The 20,580-nt window shown below is 41.6% G+C and overlaps 3 protein-coding genes across 5 annotated transcripts in view; 2 read left to right on the top strand and 1 right to left on the bottom strand.

The window, feature by feature from the left end:
- Nucleotides 1-2,744, top strand: part of LOC1278795 (serine-rich adhesin for platelets) — a 36,035-nt gene extending 33,291 nt beyond the window's left edge. For all 3 annotated transcript variants that reach the window (XM_061641240.1, XM_061641238.1, XM_061641239.1), the window contains one exon: nt 29-2,744. In XM_061641240.1, the coding sequence (XP_061497224.1) occupies nt 29-79 (51 nt within the window). In that variant the 3' untranslated portion in view covers nt 80-2,744. The remainder of the gene's footprint in view (nt 1-28) is intronic.
- A 7-nt stretch (nt 2,745-2,751) lies between these two features.
- Nucleotides 2,752-3,794, bottom strand: LOC1268291 (heme oxygenase 1). The gene is made up of 2 exons (XM_306849.3): nt 3,554-3,794; nt 2,752-3,488 (listed from the first exon to the last, which is right to left on the bottom strand). Exons 1-2 carry the CDS (start codon nt 3,648-3,650, stop codon nt 2,836-2,838), a joined length of 750 nt encoding a protein of 249 aa, XP_306849.3. The 5' UTR covers nt 3,651-3,794; the 3' UTR covers nt 2,752-2,835.
- A 118-nt stretch (nt 3,795-3,912) lies between these two features.
- LOC1278793 (tRNA (cytidine(32)-2'-O)-methyltransferase) lies at nt 3,913-5,297 on the top strand. Its single transcript, XM_061641241.1, has 3 exons — nt 3,913-4,306; nt 4,369-5,027; nt 5,104-5,297. The coding sequence occupies exons 1-3, from the start codon at nt 4,186-4,188 to the stop codon at nt 5,245-5,247; spliced, it is 924 nt and encodes a 307-aa protein (XP_061497225.1). The 5' UTR covers nt 3,913-4,185; the 3' UTR covers nt 5,248-5,297.
- Nucleotides 5,298-20,580: the final 15,283 nt, after the last annotated feature.

The following is a 20,580-nucleotide window of genomic DNA, read 5'->3' as shown; positions in this document are numbered from 1 at the left end:
AACGTCTACTCTTTCGCACACATTGCAGGTATCGAACGTGTACGCGACCAAGTTAACAGGCCCGACCATAGAAACATAGGAAAGACTCATTTAAAATCAAGTATTGTGAGTATGTTCGACACACCTCGGATGGAGCGGATGAGCGGATCTCCATCGTTCGGTCCTCGATCCTCCAACGATTCGATCGACTCGATTGCGACGGGGGAGCGAGACAGAGCAAAAGCACTGCCGTAAAAAAACACATACACACACATACAACCATTCCGATAGCGGCTACTGGCTACCGGGAATAGAGGAGCATCGTCCATCGTCCTCCAGTGCATCAAACACCAAGGATTCTTCTTTCGACCTATGTTCCTTTCAGGGCTCCCATCTGTCTTTCCTGAAGCTTCCCCCTCACACAAAACAAAAAAAAACTCACCCAAGCACACACATACACAGACAAATGAAGTCGCGAGCGAGATCGATCGTGGCCATACACCGTCCGTAGCCGGATGGTGGTGCTGGCTCTCAGTAGCCAGCATGACCATCCTGCCGCGTGCTTCGGTGTCGGGATTACTCATAATACTTGATTTTAATCTCTAGCAGGGACTAGAGAAGATCGCCCAATCGTTCGACCACTTTCCTAACGGCGAAAAGAGCGGAAAAGTATTGCTTAGCTGCGGCCCAAAGCTGTGCCTCATGATATCGTTATGGACGTATCGTTTTTTTAGGAAATGCACTTAAAAGCATCAAACAAAAACAAAAGACATCAAAACTTTTACAACGATGCCTTTACAACACAGTTGCCTTACTTTTCGACCAAAGTAAACACGTGTCCGTAATGGAACAGATTCTTACGCAAAATCTCAACCAATATGCAGCACTTAACACATTACCACTGTTAATTCTGAAAAAAAAAACCCAACTTGTAATGGGATTTGTTTGTAAATGTTATTATCCACGGTGTATCCTTTATCCTTTCTGTTTGTTTGTGTTGGGGCGCTCGAGCGCTCAGTGTGGAGTAGTATAAAGGGGTATGTTCTGTTAACTGAATTAGTGTAGCTTCAAAAATGACGAGGAGGAGGATCGTTTAACGATCATCGCACGTGTCGCAGTTTTGTACTCTGAAACAGAACTGTGACGGGCGTTAAACAAGGTAGCGTGTAGCAGATTTGTATCGTGACCGTGGAAGGCAGGAACTCCTTTATCGATTAGCCGTTGAACAATTTGATCACAATCCGGCACCGCGCTGTGAGGGATGTGTGTAGAGAGGGAGAGAGCCATGAGGTGCAGGTAGATGGGAAGGAACGGAAGGAACTTTGTTTTGTTGCAATATAGGATATAAAGGAGCAGTTAAACTCATAACTACATGTATCATCTATGACACTCTTAGCTAGGTAAGAATTTAGGATAATGGAAAGTTTCCCACCCGTTTCTCTTGCTCCGTTTATCTCGCTCTCACTCTCGCTCTCTCTCTCACTCTCTTTTGTGTCCCACTCCACGCGGAATTTCCAACTCGGCTTGTGACGAGTGGAAAATAAGTAGGTTAGCGTAGGATTTCAAATGTAGGATTTTCCTGACCCCTCACGTAGCGTCATTCAACCACTGGCCAGCGGAATTCCCAATGCCGTTCCACGCGATATATGTTGGTCGAAATGACGATTCGAACTTACTAACTGACGAAAGATTTGAATAGAAATGTGATACTTTAGCTACGGGATATTTACACCGAAAGAGGGAAGAAACACACACACATACACACACTTACTATTATTGTACACGGCGATAGGTTTATAGGCAAATTTATAGTTATATATATACGAGCAAAATGGGACAGATGAAGATTAATGCGTGGAGACAGTGCAGCTGGCGCACGACAGAGAAGAGAGTTCCTTTTGCAGCTCCCAAGACGACGACATTGATCATATATGGGTAAGCTAGGGCAAAAGAGTACCACTGATTTCAAAAGCTATAAAAAGAGCTTGCATAAAAATAACGGTAAATTAATTGTCCATTTTTTTGTACATCTTTTGGTTTTGTACATTAGCTCGATTCGTGTGTGTGTGTGTGTTGCATATTTATACAACAATCATACCTGATATTTCGTTTCTACTGTAATTCAGCTACAGTGGATAGGGTTGTTCCACCTTTACAAAAAAAAGCTCAAATTTAATCACCAGCACACACGATTGCGTTATTTCTTGTTTCAATATTTATCCCATTGCTGCAGAGTGTTCTATAGTCGAAAGGGTATCCTTCCTCTGGGTCACCAACAACGCACATATAAATCGTAAACTATTTTTCCATTTTGAGGCTTAAAACTTAATGAAAAGCAATTGAAGAGATTTCTGTGCTCGCTCTTGTACATCTTGTAGCTTGGGTGGATTGTTAGGGAAATAAATTGTGCAGCATAAGCGCAGATTAGTTTGCCTGCTCCAATCCAAGGCGACGGCGCACACCGAATTGACCACTATTAAGGAGCGAGGGTTCGATATTACGATATTACATTAATAACAATAATAATATTCGCAAATGTTTTGGGTGCTATTACTTTGGATAAATGTGAGAAGCGGTTCTCATCGTTGGAGAGGCAAACACCGTCCGGTACCACGGTGAATGATTCGCATTTTACACGTGGACGCGGACGGCTACCTTTCTAGAGTCTATTACAATGTTACAATTCCTAAGGGGTAGCGACTAGCTGCCGGTCAAAGGCAACGCAATATTAGAAGCAAAATATTACTCGGAAAGAAAATGTGAAACGACGGCTTGCTGTATTATTTTGTGTTTACTGTTCAAATGTCCGAAATATTACATTGTTCAAAAGTGTTCTAGCGTCTTCTACATTTAAAATCACAACGTTTGCTCTTGCTCGTGAACAAACTGGTTTCGCACGACGTACTGCATTAATATGATGGCAGCAATTGCCATCGCGATGTACCTTACGATACGCATGTTGGCCGAACCAACGCCCTCCACCGTTCGGATGATGGTGTTGTTCAGTTCGAACACTTTCCTGCTTTCGTCCAACATTCGCTGGCGCGTTTCCTCGTCCAGCCGAGCGCCAAAATCGTCCACAATTTTGCGCAAACGTTGCTTCAGCTCGTAAATGCTGTGATCTTCGAATGTGGTAACGGCCGCATCCGGGACCGGTTCTGCATCCGCTCTTCGGAAGGGATTGATACGGCGACCGATAGATCGGCGCTTCTGTAAAATTTGTCCCCCAGAGAGGAGTCCCATGTAGAGATGATAAACGTAGGCCAGGAGTAGATTTGCATTCTCCTGTTCGAGTTCTTGCAAGTGTTTCAAATAGGCACGCACTTCCGCCTTTGGGGTGTGGCGTTCGAGCCACCCTTCGCCGAGATAGTAGCGAAGGTCCTGCTCAAACTGTGCCGTTCGATGCAGCTCCGGTGGGAGGAAATCATGCGGTACGCGTTGTTCGAGATGTTTGAACACGTCGTAGAAGATCAGCAGACCTTCAGCCCAAACACGACTGTCGTAGAGAGCTGCAGAAAGCAGGAAATAATACACAATTTTGAATCGCATATTGTGATAATGTCCCGTCACTTACCGAAGGCTAATTTTGCGTTCACAAGTGCATCACTAACATTGTGTATTTCTCGAGTAGCTATGCGCATTTGCTTCGAAAAAGGCACATTTTGTGCCATTTTGCCGATGCGAAGTTATCCAAAATCGGCGATGAACTAGAATGTTGCGCAAATTGGCGTAAACAACAAAGAATCAGCTGTTCTTTTGTGTATGTTTGGTGCAGGAATCTTTTGGACCGGATGACAAAAGGTTCAGGAACGTAAACAAAGAAACGGTTTAAAGGGCCAAGCGTTTCGTGTGGCATTTAAATGACAGCAACAAACGCTTCATGATTTTAGAACTTTTAAAGCATTTAGAACAACCGCGTTTGAATGTCCATTTTAATTATGATAAATAAATTTGGGATTATATGCGTGGTCTCATTTAACCTATTTTATGCATGAACTATGCTAAAGTTAATGTAATGTTTATAAAATTCTATTTATACCAAATCAATTATGTTTTGTTCGTATAGTCGCGGCTTAAGCTAAATAGCTGTCAAGTGCAGAGGAAAAAACCGCACGCATCAACAACACATTTTTCCTCTAGCGATAGTACTGGGAAAACATTTATTGAGAGGAGAAGTGTCCAGTGGTTGCAGTAAAACAATATAAAATGGGTAAAACTAGCAAAGACAAGCGCGATATCTACTATCGCCTAGCGAAGGAAGAAGGTTGGCGGGCGCGCAGCGCATTCAAGCTCATTCACATTGACGAAGTGTTCCAGATATTTGACGGTAGGCATAAGCACTGCTTCATCGCGATTGCCCGATGCTTGAAACAGTTCTATTGCTTTTAGGTGTAACGCGAGCGGTCGACCTGTGCGCCGCCCCGGGCAGCTGGAGCCAGGTGCTGTCGAAGCGGCTATACGAAAGCCGCGATCCGGCGGAGCGGGATGAGGTAAAGATCATCGCCGTGGACCTGCAGACGATGGGTCCGCTGCCGGGCATTATCCAGCTCCAGGGTGACATTACCAAGCTGAGCACGGCGGAAGCTATCATCGAACACTTTGGCGACCAGCAAAAGGCTCAGCTCGTTATCTGCGACGGTGCACCGGATGTGACCGGTTTGCACGATATCGACGAGTACATCCAGTCGCAGCTGCTGCTGGCGGCACTGAACATAACGACACACGTGCTCACGCCGGGCGGTACGTTTGTGGCGAAAATCTTCCGCGGCAAGGATACGTCGCTGCTCTACTCGCAGTTGCGGATATTTTTCGAGCGAGTCACTATCGCCAAACCCCCCAGCTCGCGAAACTCCAGCATTGAGGCGTTCGTGGTGTGTCAGGACTACAGGCCACCGGAGGGCTACGTGCCGCAGCTTATCAATCCCATGCTGGACGACGTTCAGGTGATAGCGTGCGAAACGAGCGCTCCCGTCAATCGGTCGATCGTACCGTTTCTGGTGTGTGGTGATCTGCGCGAATTTGATTCCGACATGTCGTACAGTTTAAATGTAAGTGTGCACGTACTGTCCGTTGTGTTTGCCGTTTGGTTTAGCAAGCAAGCTTTCTTTCGTTTACCCCACACAGATTGATCCGGAAAAGGATTACGAGTATCGGGACGTGGTGCAGAAACCACTTGCGCCGGCCTACAGTGAGGTACTGGAGCGGATGAAAACGACCTCCCTCAAGCATGGCAGCATAAAGGTGGAAGCGGATAAAAAGAAGGATTAAATAAAATCATTCTTCGAAGTATTCTCTTTCACAACCGTAAGTCATTAAAACGCGGGTAATGGTTTTGTTTTTTTATAGTTTTGATGTAGATGTTACACTCCGAATGGTTATATGTTTTTGTGATGATTCAAACAGCCACCGGCATCCCCACTGAACCGTTTGCTAATCGATTACAAGCAGTAGAACAGTATATTGTGAATTAAATGGGTCCATCAAAAACAGCCATAACTCAACTCCGTACGGTTCAGTTAATCGGGCGAATCACGGGACAGTCAATTATATTCACACGACTAGACGTAATCGTTACCGATGGATCGATAACGATTGCGATTAACGGTACGGCACTAGGAGAGTAGTGGCGCTATGGGTGGAGGTCGTTAAATTGGCCAGATCTCTAATTGCATTTTTTTTTTCATTTCACACCATTTCCATACGCTTCACATTAGCGTTTACAGCAGAAGTCAAGAGAGAGAGGGAGAGAGAGAGAGTGGGGGAGGCAGCTAATGGGGACACATTTCTATTTGCATAATTACTTTCAAAAGTGGATGTTTTGGATACATCCAGGCTGTTCAAGCTGCAGTTGTGGCTGGAGTGACAGTTAATCGAACGAAAGTGTTTCCGGTACTTACATTAATTGCGTTGTTTTACGTGACTTAAATGTATATGAACCCATGTACCGCGCCTAACTATTAGGAGTGAAGTTTATCGTTCTTATTTTTTTGTAATGTCGAGATCGCATCATTGTACGCAAAATTAATATTTCATTCCCATAAACCACCCGGGCATTTTCATTGCAAATGAAATTGATAAAGTGCACGTTACCGCACCATGCTGGAGACGTGTGTGTGTGTGTGGGTCAACAATGTGGCATGCTTTAATTTGTGCAACGATCATTAATGTACACACAATACCTGGGGGGGTGGGGGTGGCGGCTGTCAGGTGCGGCGGCCCCATGCTACCATGGCAGTCGTCGTTGCATCACACATTTTTCTCAATTTAATTGGTTGATATTTTGGTGGCCGATAATGTTTCCTTCCATCCGTTTGTTCCCATCGATTGCAGCTTACAATTTGCACGGCTCTTCGCGCACACACATGGTGTCCCCTTCCGCAATGAGCCACCACGGAGATACCACACCACGATGGGGATGGAAATGTAATGGATTTTAACCGTATTCTTTTTTTTGTTCATCCTGTTTCTTTGTGTTCCTTGCATGTGCAGCGTTGCATTTGGCTTTTGGGGATTTTTCTTTGTGATAGCCTCTTTCTCTACCGAGTGTAATTGACACTGTTACCGTCCTCTATGGGAGGAGTGGTGGAAAGGGAGATGCTGGCGGTGGCAATGCACACCGGCAATATGATAAAACAACCAATTAACACCTGTAAAACACGACATTCCCATCGACAGGCAACGTCATGAACAGCAGGCAGTTCAACAAGCTGGGAGGAAAAACCATATGCTACCTGAGCCGTTTGCTCATTATGCAAAACTTTGCATGTGATTTGATGCGAGGTTAATGTTTTTGATCTGCAGAACAAATGGCTCCCAGCCTTCTGCAGGTTGTCTGGTGTCGAGCCGTGCGATTATTGGGGTGCAAAAAGGGATTAAACAAAAATGTGGAAGGTAAAAATGCACGAAAAAGCATTAGTGCAAGAAATTCCACGTTTCATAAATGTAGGTACAAACAAATTAAGAATGTAAAAATATTCGTACGCTTTTTCGGGGCGGCACGGACGTATTTCGGACTCACCGGGCTCAACGAAAGAACGAAACAAACACACACAAAAAAAAAAACCGTTTCAAAGAGCCGTAATGCATAATAATAACAATAATAATGTGAAAGCCATCATGCGTTCAGATTAAAATGATAAAAAAAAGAATGAATATGCAGAACAAAAACAAATCTGGGGAGTTCTGGGGTACGGGGTAACGCATATACAGTAAGGATCGACCTTATGTTGCACCTGTTTTTCTGTGTTATAGTTTTTTTTGTTTGGTCTCTTATCTGTTTTTAATGCATTTTTATTGGTAGTGATAATAATAATAATCGATAAAAGAATGATTCATGTTAAAATGTCCCCTTTGTCCCCTCAACTGTAACACGGTAAATCATGCGTGCCTTTTAAAAATGCACATTTTCATGCGATGTTTGAACCATTTGCCAACGAGCTTTAATGTAGATACATTCCGTTAATTTGGCGAACCACCTCCTGCACTTTAAATTAAATATCGTTAATTGTAAAAATATCTTCCTGTGTCAGGAGCTTTCAATTAAAATGGCCATATTTAAGTGCGACTTGAATAGTTTAGGAGCATAGGATCGTTTTGCTTCCAACGGTTCTGCATTTTGAACGGAGAGCTACAGCCGCTTACCCAAAACGACGATGCAGATGAGAACGCAGATGATGCTGACGATGATGCTGATGATGATGGCGCAAGAACGCAGAAGACTCTGGTGGTGCTAATTACCCTTAACAGTTGTTTCATCTTTGCAGCCCTTTTTTGCTCCGTTTGGCCGATCTCCTTCCCTTTTTGGCGCCTGGAGCCTTTTCTTGCAATTCCAGATCATTTAACCTTCTGCTACAATTCTGTCCATTTCTGTGGCTCCGTTTCCATTCCATTCGTTTCATTCCTTACATTGCCTTCTTGTGATACTGCTTGCTGCCTTCATCCAGGGAGGGAGAGCTTTTTTGTGTTATTGGTTTTATTATGCCATTTCTCACTTATCTATCACATTACACAGCGACATGCGCACACATACACCGACACACACACACACACACACATGCACACTTACACACATTTTTTCCTGCAAATCTTAGCGGCAAGAGAGTGCGCGCGGAGATAAATTGCGGATTTAAACTTTTTCACATACATTCATTTCTATTTTTTAGATGGTTTTCTCTCTCTCTCTTCTCCTTCTTTCTTTTATGCCCTCTCCACTCCACGCTTAAGGTTCTTTCTTTCCCCCATTTTTCGATGATCGGAGCGCGGCTTATCTAGATTACATCCTTATTATTATGGTGCTTTTGTCGTTTTTCGTTCTTTGCTGCTGCAACTATTTTGGGTTTGATTCTGCCCGTGCTTGTCGTGAGCTTCGATTTCTCCGCGTCTTGATGTGTGCGTCTATAGTCTTGTTTGTTTGTTTGTTTGTTTGTTTTGTGCATTCCTTGTCTCTCCTGGCTGCTTAATCCGGCCATCAACGGCGGTGGGAGCTTTTGGGTATTTGACATTTGGTTTATCATTTGATTTTATTGCAACGTGCTCTTAAAGCTTTCCACCTCTCCCGTGCTCGCGTACCACGTTGACTGCGGTTTAGCGCGGGAAACCCGTTTTTCTTACGCGGGTGAAGGTTTAAGGGGAGGGGGGGGGGGGACCTTTCCCCAATCGACCGCACACTGCTGGTACAGGCACTTCTTTTGTTTCTCTAACCGTATCGTCTTACCTGGTTATCACTTGTTTTTTGAAAGCAATGCGATTTTTTTAGACTATTAACTTTGGTCGGATTTTTGGGATTTTTTGTGGGCTTTTTGCTCTCTTGCGTTTGGGGGTGATTGGCGGGCTGCTTGTGAAGTTGAGCTCATTCTCTCAATCACCCCACGGTTGTGCTGCTTTCAGCAGATTCTTTCGTTATCCTGTCAGAAATTGTGTTTAACGTTCCTGCGTACCAATGTGCACGGTAAGAGCCACGGAAGTTCGATCGCCGTTCCCCGGACATCGCTTCGCTGCTTCTTTTCACATTATCGAACTCTGCAAGCGTTTAAGTATGATTTGTGTACGGACCGTTTGTACCATTACCTTTCCGTTTTGGGCTGTGAACACTCACGTGCATAACCACCCCGTCCAGACAAGCTATCTGGCACAGTTCAACTGTCTCTGCTGAAAATGATTCTGAGCGACTTTTTGTTCTTGTGTCGACCGTGCGCTTATCAAGATTTGGGATAATTTCAGGCGAAGCTTTCGGTCGTCCGTTCCCTCTCTTGGCTTGGCGTCGGAGTTGTTGCCGGTGGGGCAGGGAGAGGAGGGAGGGGTTGAAATTTTGCAAGTCCGCGCCACGCCATTGTGGGACGTGCCTAATTAATTGATGCATCGCGGAAAAACGTACTCCCAGCGGGGATGATGCAGATGTGTGAGTCCGTCCCGATCGTCTTTCCCGACCGCCACGGGGTTCATTGAATCTCCACGGAGGTTTCGCAACGCCCCCCGAAACCCCTTTGGCAAGGGTGAAACAGAAACGCAAAATGATGGGATAAGAAAACCATCCCGGCCAGCCCGGCGGGGTGCATGAATTGTCGTCGGCAGCCGTTCTCGGGCGCAGAACGTAAAAGAGAACTGAAAGAGAGATAGACAGAGAGGAACTCATAAAATTGAAGGCACCTACAGGTACGGGTCGGTTTGGGGGACGGTAGCTGTGCGAGGCAGGGTATGAGTATGCGAAAGACAAAACGAGAAATTATTCCCCACTACACTACAACCCCTAATGACCACTGATAGTTCACTCCGGGCGGGCGGCCAGTCGGCAGCACGGTTTGCCATGGGCATCCCTAAATACCTTTTGGTACGGGCGCCCTTTTGGAGCATTCGGTTTGAAGGGACGTTCAAATTCGTACACGCATCATGAGGAAGCAAGGGCCCGTTGCACGCTTTAATGCTTCTATGTATGTATATATACACACACACCCACACACACACAAATAAACACACAAGCAAGTGCTCCCGGAAGGAAAGACAGGGTAAATGGGAAATTTAAAAGTGCTGTCCGGTTTGGTGTAAGGGCCCCGTTTTTACAGCCGCTTGCAAATGCACCGTACCGAACTGCATGCATATGCAATTTGACCACACATCGTACTCTATCTCTCGTTTTGTTTTCTCTCCATGGAGATCTAGAACTGAGCTGGGCCTCGTACACGTACACGTACGGCGATAGAAACGGTTTTGTAGTGAGTTTGCCACAGTTCGCCTAGCTCACTAAGGTACCGAGTGTCTCACTAATTGCAAGGGACATTATTATGAGGAGTTTAGGTGGAGTTTGGGCTAAGGCAGTGGTCTATGTAAGAAGCTTAGTTTTGCATACATATGTTCCGTGGTCAACATATACTTTGGATGTATTTTTTGTAGAATTTTGGGGCGGTTCCGTTAGTATAGTCGTCAACTCGTAAATAATATGCCCATAATGGGTTCAAGCTTAGAATGGACCGTCCCCCCGTAGTTAAAACAGATTTACTACTACTAAACAAGTGTCCAAGGTCTTTATAGGCCAGCATGTCCGTGTAGAATGTTATGCCAACTAGAAGAAGAAGTACATTTTGTTGAATTTGTTCAAAGCTTTTCAAATATATTTGCCTGTTGGTAATTTAATATTGATAGCAAAAAATACTGTACAATGTTTAGAGAAAGGTAAGAAAAGACGGACAATGTGGATAAGAGGGACACTTCTCTTAAATACATAATAAAAATATTTTTCGAATAATTCAACAATGCAGCATCCAAACTGAAAGTAAAACAACACATGTTCTTAACATTTTTGGCATAACATATACAACACAAAACACATTTTCAATCGTGTGCACCCTTGTGGATCTAATTTGACTACTGCGGAACTTAAGCTCTACAACTTGTATTGTTTATATTTTTGGAAGTTTTATTACATGAGTGAGTTGTCGTGATTATTAAGCAAACAACTGGTGAAAACACAATAATTAAAGTAATAAAAAATATTGTTTTCTGGTGGTTTAAAGCACCCTGGCACCAAAGCGAGAAAGGCGGACGGACACTCTGTCGTGGGAAAAGATGGACTCTGAATTTGTTGATTTATTTTACCTAAAATGTTAATTGTTTATGACTCTATTTCATCAAACACCTTTTATAAGGGTATTTCGAAGATATAAACCTTTTTAGTAACTAGAGAAAGTATTGAAATTAACGAGAAATGAAACACCGGTCATGAAATAGCAGCCATGCGTTATGATATTACTTACTCGACGCTGGTGAGGCACTTCACAAAACCCAATATCTTGCCACGATTTGGACAACTATAATCAACAAAAAAGGGAGCACTGATATGAAAACGTGCAGGAACAGATGAGGGATACTATGGGATTACAAGTATCAAAAAGTTTACTATTCAATCGAAAAAATGGCTTCACCTATTAACAAGTCCTTAAAACATGCTTTCCGCGGACTAATTTCCTAAAGGGAAGATCTGGACTGTTGTTCTGTAAGCTGGTGCAACGTCAGATCTTAGTGTCCGATTTTTCAATAATGCTTTAGATTCTGCATTCTTTGAGGTCTTAGAAGTGGCGCTTACAATTCCTAAACGAACGGCTGAATGAAACGCCGTTGCATTTGGCCAAGAATTGGTTTATGTACGTACCATGACGTGGAAATCAATGGGATATGTTAAAATACTATAAATCTCTTCAATTTCCAACGTTTTTTAAAGGTGTCCATCCTACCCTCCATGGTGTCCATTATTCCCTTATCAGGTGTCCGTCATACCCGAATATCTCAAAACGTATAAAAACCAAGTTTTTATTTCATGAAAAATCTTAAAAAGTAATAAAATTTTCAACACATTTTCTGATAAAATATGAGTTTAAGATAATGTATGTACGTTTTCATGGTCTTCTTATTTCCCTAGATTTTTAACATTTTCCTTAAAGTGTCCGTCTTTACCTATCTTCTCCTATCCATCTTTACCTACCTGCACCTAAGTAAATCGTTTTTTTTAATAAAATATAACCTTATGTCTCAAGCTGTGTGTTGCCAAAATATTCAATTTATGTTAAGTAATTAATAATTTAATTTGTTTATTAAAAAAAGCCATTCTTGGAATTACAGTTGTTATAAATCTGCTCAAATATCTTGTAAATTTATCAAGATTCCAAGTGTAAAAAATTGATGCCTTAGAGGCAAATTCATACATCAATTTTGATGTGGGGTAAAAGTTCTTCAAATGAATTCTGACGCCACGAACAACAAAGATCTAGTTTTGACAAACCGTACAAATTAATGACGAATGTAGTCTTCATCTTGCCAAAACATATCCGGGATGGGAGGAGGTATACGTTTGAAACAATTTGCATAGGCTTTCTGCTTCAGCGACGGTACTGGCAATATACAGACCACGACCTTACCTAGGGACACTCTCGTGCGCTTCCAATCCGTCACGGTCGTAACCGGTTCTCGGGCCGGACGGTACGGACTTCTCCGGCAGTGCTGTAATTCCAGTCCATCCTTCTCGCTTGTCGCACGTTCGGGTCGGCATGCCCGCGGGCCGGTAGTTGGGGGCACCATTTTCCACACACATTAGTGCACGCATGTCCAACCGGGGAAGCTTTCCTGGAAATCGCACCGGTACGATCGGTCCAGTTGCCTGTCCAGTCAGCGTTGTTGGATATGTGTGTTGGTTCGTTGGTGTTTTTTTTTACCGTGAACCAAATTGTAAAGCATATCACGGTCACGGTGAGGAATTGTAAGAACCCGTTCTTGTGGTATGCACCTTCGGTGTGTCCCTTACAACCTATGGGAGTGTAGATAAAGCGTTGGACGAGAGGAAGGGCGAGCTTGCTGGATCAACTTTCTTTCCAACCACCTTCCCGAATGTATAACTCGTAATAACCCTTTTCCTTCAGCGACGGAAGACGGAACGGAAAGAGAACGAATCTCATTCTCGCTCTCACTATGCTCCATTCTACACAAAGCGCGAGGATTCTTCCCTCAGTTTGCTCTGGCAAACTCGCACTCGCACTCCCCACGACCGTTCGCCATAATCACACCCGTTCTCACCCAGTGAACGATTGCCTCCGAGCCCTTTAGCTCAAAGCATCTGCGGCCGTGCCACCCTTTGATCATCTATGCCCTTGATTATCCGCTGACTGAAGGGACCCTCCGTACGATCGATGCGAACGAAATGCGACCCGATATGATCGCTCTTCTGGCAGGATGGAACTGGCATGCAAAGCGGGTGGTTGTGTAATATCAGCGAAAAGGGAAACAGGGAAACACTCACACACATTTCGTTCTCTCGGGGAGAGGGGATGGGTGAGCAGTTTTGAATATTTGTGGCGTGGTTGTTGCGGATCATTTGCCGGCGAATTATGAAGCCGGAATAAAAGGAGCGGTACACCCTGGTATTCAGCTTCGGCTTAATGCTTCGCTTTTGGGATGCGATCTGTCAAAAGAGTTGAAAACACTAGCTCTGCATCACGCAATGGAAGGGACGCACGACGCGTGGGTCGGATATGTTAGCGATTAGTGACGATTTTTTTTATTCTTGTTGCACCTTCGCTTGTAATCTTTTCTTCGTACGTCACGGTACCTTCCTTCGGCGCTAGCGGATTAACATAATGCTTTTGGGATTATGTTTTTATCCCATTATTTTCTGTTTCGTTTCCACATTTCTATTGCCTATTACACAAATATAACACTTGTTGTGAAAACAATAAACTATGTATTTGGTTCAATAACGTCCAATGAAGTACCAAACAAAACAAAAATCACTTGTTTTCATTTTATATTATAAACAATAGAGAAGGACTTTTGATTGATTGCCATTAATATTTTTCTTTCTTCATGAAACCTATCTGAAGGTATGAAACGGTGATGATCATACCGTGATTTGCGTTTGTTTATACACTTTCATACGCATTTCACTTTGTACGGTTGGCTGAGTGATGTTTGCCAAAGCGGTTCAATTAATTTTGCGCACGCACATGAGCCATGTTCCATTGTGCCGTGCTTAAATATGTTTGTTTGTTTGTTTGGCTTTTTCTATATCTCTGTTTTCTTCTTCTCTTCTTCTTTCGAAAATTGTTATCCTTCACGGAGTCAATTGCTAGCATTTGTCATCGATTGTAGTGTGGGTTGATTGGCATCGTTTGCATGGGAATCAAAAATAGTGGATGATTTTTTTTGGTTTGAATCGTGCTGCACATCATGTAGCATTGTGTTATTAATTTCGAAGTTAAACAAACGTTTAACTATTCCATTCCATCGTAGCATTTATTTTGAACAATCAGGAAATACAAAGAAAGATACCGAAATAAAGAAACGAATAGTAAATAGAAATACTAAAATGATAGGAACAGGGTCTGGGAACATATACAGAGTGACTGTCAACAGAGAACGGGATTATAATGTAAAGATAAGAATAATAGACTATGATATTGGTGCTATAAGAAAAATGTTCAAATAATTCTAGATCTAAGTACGAACAATACTAATACCGATTCCAATACCATCACTGGAACATCAAACCTAAGAACCAAGTTATTTGTCCCTTATTAACGTTGAGAGTCTTCAATACGACTGAGGTGGAAATCGAAAAAAAGTCTCTATTAAAAAGATTAAAAGAAAAAGCGTTATTTGTTGAGGCCAGTGTTGTACCGCGCGGTACATATTTTTTTACTCGTTATTTATTTTTTGGGTTTTTAGCAGGTTTTTACCTTTTTCGTTTTTACCCGGGTAAAAATTGGGTATTTTAGATTAAATGAAAGTTTAATGTTTTTTTCACTTATATTTGATTTTTTTTTGAAACATTTACATAAAATAGACCTTTCCATATTCTTATTTGCAGTTTAGGCAAATACATGCTTTGTTTACCTAAATATTAAATAAATGTTATTTTATTACTAACGAGAATATAATTGAACACTTATGTTTTCAGTGAAGATGTCGTGCAATCTTGGTTTGTTAATGATTTGCTCGATCAGTTAAAGATTTGCTGATTTGCTGGAAATAGTTAAAAGGACGATTTGACATTTCACAAAGTTTTCAATATGTTCAATCATCAAGAGCATATACTTTTTCCTCCGATTGAGAACTATTTTTGAACAATAATTTGAAACGCGAATGATTAAAGCGTTTCACCCGGTACATTTGGAATCCTTGAAATAATATCTAATTGATGGTAGGCCACTAAAATCTGATAAAAAAGGACACGCATTATACATAACATGGTCGTATTGACAACTATTGAAAGATCTTTTAACAAGTTTGAGTAGGTGCACAAGAAAACGCGTAACAGATTATCCGCTGATCGCTGATGAAAAACTAACGTATTTGTCGTACAAATACGGTTGAAGCAAGGACATATAATTCATTACCCTAATGTTTGTATAGATGATGATGCATGAAATTTATATGTTAAACTGCGATAACGCATAAGCGATTCCAACCCGTTGGGTAGGGTATTGAACCTACCTTGACCCGTCCCGACCCGAACTCGCTGCACCAACGCTCGGAATCGGGTTGGAATCGTTTATGTTTTCTCGCACCGATAATTCGTGTCGACCTAGGCTCGATGGACCTACGGGATCCTTCCTTGGCTCGACCCGATTCGAAATCGCTAGATGGAGACGTTTATGGTGTCTTGCACCTACCGGAACCGTTGCACTTACTGATCCTAATGTACTCCGGGTCGCTATACGGATGGCTCCGACCCGGTAGGTTTGAGTTGACCCGCCCATCACTAATACAAGTGCTTAAGTGCTTTCTGTTAGGAGTTGTAGCTTTAATATTTCCTATGTTCTACTGGAATCACTTAAACTTTTTGCATCCATGCTTGACACTCTCACTTCAAATTTTCTTTGGATACCGTTCCATCATACCCATTTCATTGATACCAATTACATCCAATGTCCAAAAACTGACATTAGCGGTTGCCCCATTTAAAAAACCCAATCTACCCGGGAAAATACGGTTTTTACCGGGTAACCTGCGGATTTTTTCCTGAAATTGAAAATACCCGTTTTGGTACATCCCTGGTTGAGGCAGATTCAAATTTGTCATCAAAGGTGTTGCGAAAATTCTTACTTACTTACTTATCCGGCGCTACAACCGCTTTGCGGTCTTGGCCTGCCTCAGGAGTGTCCGAAACCGCTCACGGTCTCGCGCCTTCGTCTGCCAGTCCGTTATCCCGTTATGCGAAAATTCTACCTGCAAAATATTTTTCATTCTTCATATTATAACTGGAAAGATTAAACTTCATGCATTGACCTCATTTGACATTGGTTCACATCAGGATTTTCCGATGCACAACAAAGCGAGATATTGTATGTCCATTTCCGCCCACTACAGGGTCAGAGTGTTGGAATTATTTACTTCCACATCATCGACTTGCAACTGAGCAAGAACAAAACGTAGAATAAAAAAGGCACACACAGTTGCAGTTTTTATTTACGAAAAGTTTTGTGCTCCAATCGCCGTAAGATGTCCTGTATTTGAAATTCCGTTTCATCATCGCTGTCTGCCAATGGGTTCGAAGTGATCCGCTTATTGTAAAGTGGCGTGTCGGGGCGGCAAAATGAATTGGCATGCCGTAAAACAAAGACAGAAACAAAAACAAAAAAAACTTCCGTCGCGTGATGAACCCAGCATGAGAGTGTTGGCAACTGGTAAACGAGCTGCAAAAATCAACCAATTTTCCATCACTCGTCAACGGCTGTGGAAAGAGGATCGATTTGCTGTTGTTTTCTACCTCATCGTGCAGCAAACCGTGCCAAACCGTTTCTACGATTTATTTCTCGCAATCGCATCGCAAATGGTGATGAATTTTTGTGAAACACGTAAAAGCGACAAAAAGGGAGAAACCAAAAACAAACAAGAAAAATGCTACAAATGTGGATGCGTGAAACACACCGTTCTATAAATTGGCTCAGGGTTGCGATGGTGCTACAGAATATGGAGGCACACCGTTCACGGAACTAATGGCGAAATTTGAATAGTTTCAGGATCATAGCAACATTCGCGCTTCACGTTTTCGTTGGTTACCGTGCATGGTCCCCGATGGCAATGTGTACAGTTGCTAACAAAAATTGTTAAACGGCGTTCGAACTGTACGGTATCAATCCACTTCCTAGATTAAATGTTAACCTCCTCTTGGCATATGATCTTTTCGATATAACCGTGTAGCATATCTGCTATACAGAACTTATTATAATACACACTATCAGCTATAGACACATTGTAACACACTTCGGAAAGCCAAATCACACCATTGCAACACATTCATTATAACACATCAGCAAATCAATCCACACCATAGAAACACATCCAGACCATACCGTTCATAGAAAAAAACAATTGAGACACATTTATCGAAAACAACCGAAACGCGCAACATAAGCAATTCAAGCGTTACTGCGGCAAAGTGGACAAACAGAGAACGCATAGTAACTTATTGCTAAAAAGCGCAGTGTAGGCAAAGATCGACCAACGCACCCGTTCCTTGGCTAGAACAGTTGAAACTTTCCAGAACCTTTGTAAACACACTAAAAGCGCAACATAGGCACAAATTGATAGACACCTCACTCCAATACAATGTATGAATTGTACTTCATATCAATAACCTTTAATTAGGACAAAAACACATTCCAAAACCAAATGTACGAAGCCCATTGAGTATAAATAAAACCAATTCCGACCATGGCAAGTCAGATTCGTTCGGACTGTCAGGATATGACTATGCCCATCCAACATCTATCGACTTCTCATTTAAAGAGTTTAGTTATGTCCCCCTACCCAAGGTAAGGCCTCTAAACTCCAACGTTTCCAGTAAGGGAAACCTCCTAAAGGTTTCTATGATCGCCTGGACGATCAAGTGTCGAAAAGTCCGCTTCGAACAAAGTGTTATTCAACCTCGATACTTGTCAGCGAAACACTGACCTACCGCGATGGTACGCGGTGATCAGTTGTACCGTTGTACGCTCATCAGATTACATGGCGACCGTATCAAAAACCGAACATACTATATGACGACCATAGCTATCTCCAAACCTACTACATGGCGACCGTGACCATAATCTGCAATCGACGGGCAGAAGTTTAAGTGAAATCATGTAAAATGTGATGCACACAACTATAACGTATAGCAGTGTCATGTTAACGCACCTGAAAGTATTGCGACCATGTACGGCATTCGACGGAAAGTGAAAAAAGTGTCAAATGTGCAAATTTATATAGAACATTCTACACCGCAGCTGGTACAAGTGACCCATTAAAAAAAAAAAAAAACAATAACGGTGAATGAGCGACGAGAAGCAAGCACAGTATGGTGTATAAAATGACAATTCATCGAAAATATAAGTGATGAACCGTTTGAAAAAAGAATGTATGCGGTGAACAACAATTATGCGTTATGATGTAAAAAAAAAAGGTTGGTGAAAACCTACCTCAACGTGCAGAAATGCAACAAGTTATAAATAAACACTTCAGTGATCGGTTTGCAAAGTAGAGCAAACTAGAAGTGAGACAGAACGCATATAGCCCAACGTAAGCGGAAATAACAAATAACGATGGCACCATCATACAAACACAGTGCAGTGAAACCATTAGCGATACGTATGTAAAAGTGATGTTCATCTGAAAGGTGATAGAATGAACGGCGAGACTACGGTCCACGAGATGTAACCAGCGTAAATGAATTGAACAGCCGTTCCCAACGTGGAAGACGAAAAGACAAGGCGAGCTCACTGCCCAATATGGATTGGCAGGCGCGAATGGACAAAGTGTCCCAACCCCGACAAGACATCGAGTGACGACTGATGACATCGTAGAAATTCATATCAAACATAGATTAAACACCAAGTACCGATTAAACACCAAGCACCAGTAACGAGCATCATCATGAGCAGCAACAACAAAAATACATATTATGTATATAAACAAGGTACCGTAAATTTAAAATTTTACTGATGAGATTGTAAAAATGTCCAAAAATAGCAACAAAAAAAACAAGCTAGGAATTTATTAAAATTGTCTATAAACTATGGCAATACTAACAGTAACGAAACTGAACGATGCAAAACTATTAGAGAAAACAGAAAATTATGGCAATAATTTATGATCAGGTGAAACAGCTAAAATGTAGGCTCTGCGCATTTACAGCATTAAGGGATAATACTAAGGAAATTTACGACATTATCAGAGAACCAATTTGAAATAACAATGGAAACGAAACCTGACAAAATGGCAGAAATTATAGAATTGATTAAAATCACCACTTCTCTCATATCAAAGTATGACGGTAATGAGACAGATTTGAAAAGTGTGGTATCAAATTTAAACGTACTAAAGAAAATAGTTAATCCGGGAAATAAAGAAACAATAATAGAACTGATATTAGGACGTCTTACAGGAAAAGCGCGAATTGTCGTAGGGGAAACCCCATCCTCAATCGAAGAAATAGTTAGCAAATTACAAGACAGGTGCAGCATAAAGGTAACACCAGAGATCATAGTATCGAAAATAAATAATACTAAACAGACGGGAACGATAGAAGATTTTGGAACCATTATTGAAAAACTAACGCAACAACTTGAAGAAGCATACATAGCAGAAGAGATAGCACCAGAAGTAGCCAGAAAAAAGGCAACTAAATCAGGAATCAGTGCATTGAGTTATGGACTCAAAGATTTCGAGACCAGAATTATAATGAGATCGAGTAAATTCGAAACCTTGCATGAAGCGATAGAGCGAGTAGTAGAGTTGGAGCTAGAAGACAGAATGAAAAAGGGAAAAAATGACCATATAAAGATCCCATATTTAAACGCTACCAGGAACAATAGAGGGTATGGATACAACTACCAAGAAAGGAGAAATTTCAGCGAATTCCCAAATAATAATAGATTTCAGACACAAAACCCACCCAGGTTCCCACCCGTAAGATATCAGAACAACCATAGAAGCAACAAGAGGGATGTTCAACATAAAGATACTCTAATTAATTATCAAATTAACCCTAATTTTAATCAATCAATAACAACTCAAACACCATCCGACAACTACAGTTATAGAAATAATAACAATTACAGTTTCTATAAACGCAACTATCAGTTAAACAATTGTAGTAATAACAATCAAGTTAACCAAGGATATAATAATCGCGAGAACAACTATAACAACAGTAGTCAGAACAAAATCCAATGCTTTTATATAAGAACAGAACAAAACAATCATACACAATTCAATAATAATATTAAACAACATAAAAGTCGTACTTGCAATCAAAATACAAATACTAATCAAATGAACGATCGAACTCAAAAAGATTTTAAAAATATGCAAAGCAAAACGAACTATAATAACAGAAAACTTAAAGATAAATCAGAAAGAAGAAATGCATTAAATAATGAAGCAATTAATGATATGAAAGGGTCAAGAGACTCTGAAAGAATATTTAAGGAGAATAATAACTCAACAAAAGAATGTGAAAATGATACTAAACATGATTATAAACATGAAAACAAACAACATATACAAATGATTACAACAAGTAATAACAATGAGAAAAATATTGTTGAGGAACAAGTAACAGATAGTATATTATTGCTA

This window comes from Anopheles gambiae, chromosome 2 (assembly GCF_943734735.2).
Source record: "Anopheles gambiae chromosome 2, idAnoGambNW_F1_1, whole genome shotgun sequence".
NCBI lineage: Eukaryota > Metazoa > Arthropoda > Insecta > Diptera > Culicidae > Anopheles > Anopheles gambiae.
Note: the sequence above shows the minus strand (reverse complement) of the source record. Positions and strands in the feature narration are given on the sequence as shown.

What these genes read in the sequence shown, in the direction of transcription:
- LOC1268291 (XM_306849.3), bottom strand. Translation starts at nt 3,650, where the DNA reads ATGGCACAAAATGTGCCTTTTTCGAAGCAAATGCGCATAGCTACTCGA. An exon ending in GAACGCAAAATTAGCCTTCG is followed by an intron (nt 3,489 to 3,553) that starts GTAAGTGACGGG and finishes TGCTTTCTGCAG; the next exon opens with CTCTCTACGACAGTCGTGTT.
- LOC1278793 (XM_061641241.1), top strand. Translation starts at nt 4,186, where the DNA reads ATGGGTAAAACTAGCAAAGACAAGCGCGATATCTACTATCGCCTAGCG. An exon ending in AGTGTTCCAGATATTTGACG is followed by an intron (nt 4,307 to 4,368) that starts GTAGGCATAAGC and finishes TATTGCTTTTAG; the next exon opens with GTGTAACGCGAGCGGTCGAC. An exon ending in ACATGTCGTACAGTTTAAAT is followed by an intron (nt 5,028 to 5,103) that starts GTAAGTGTGCAC and finishes TACCCCACACAG; the next exon opens with ATTGATCCGGAAAAGGATTA.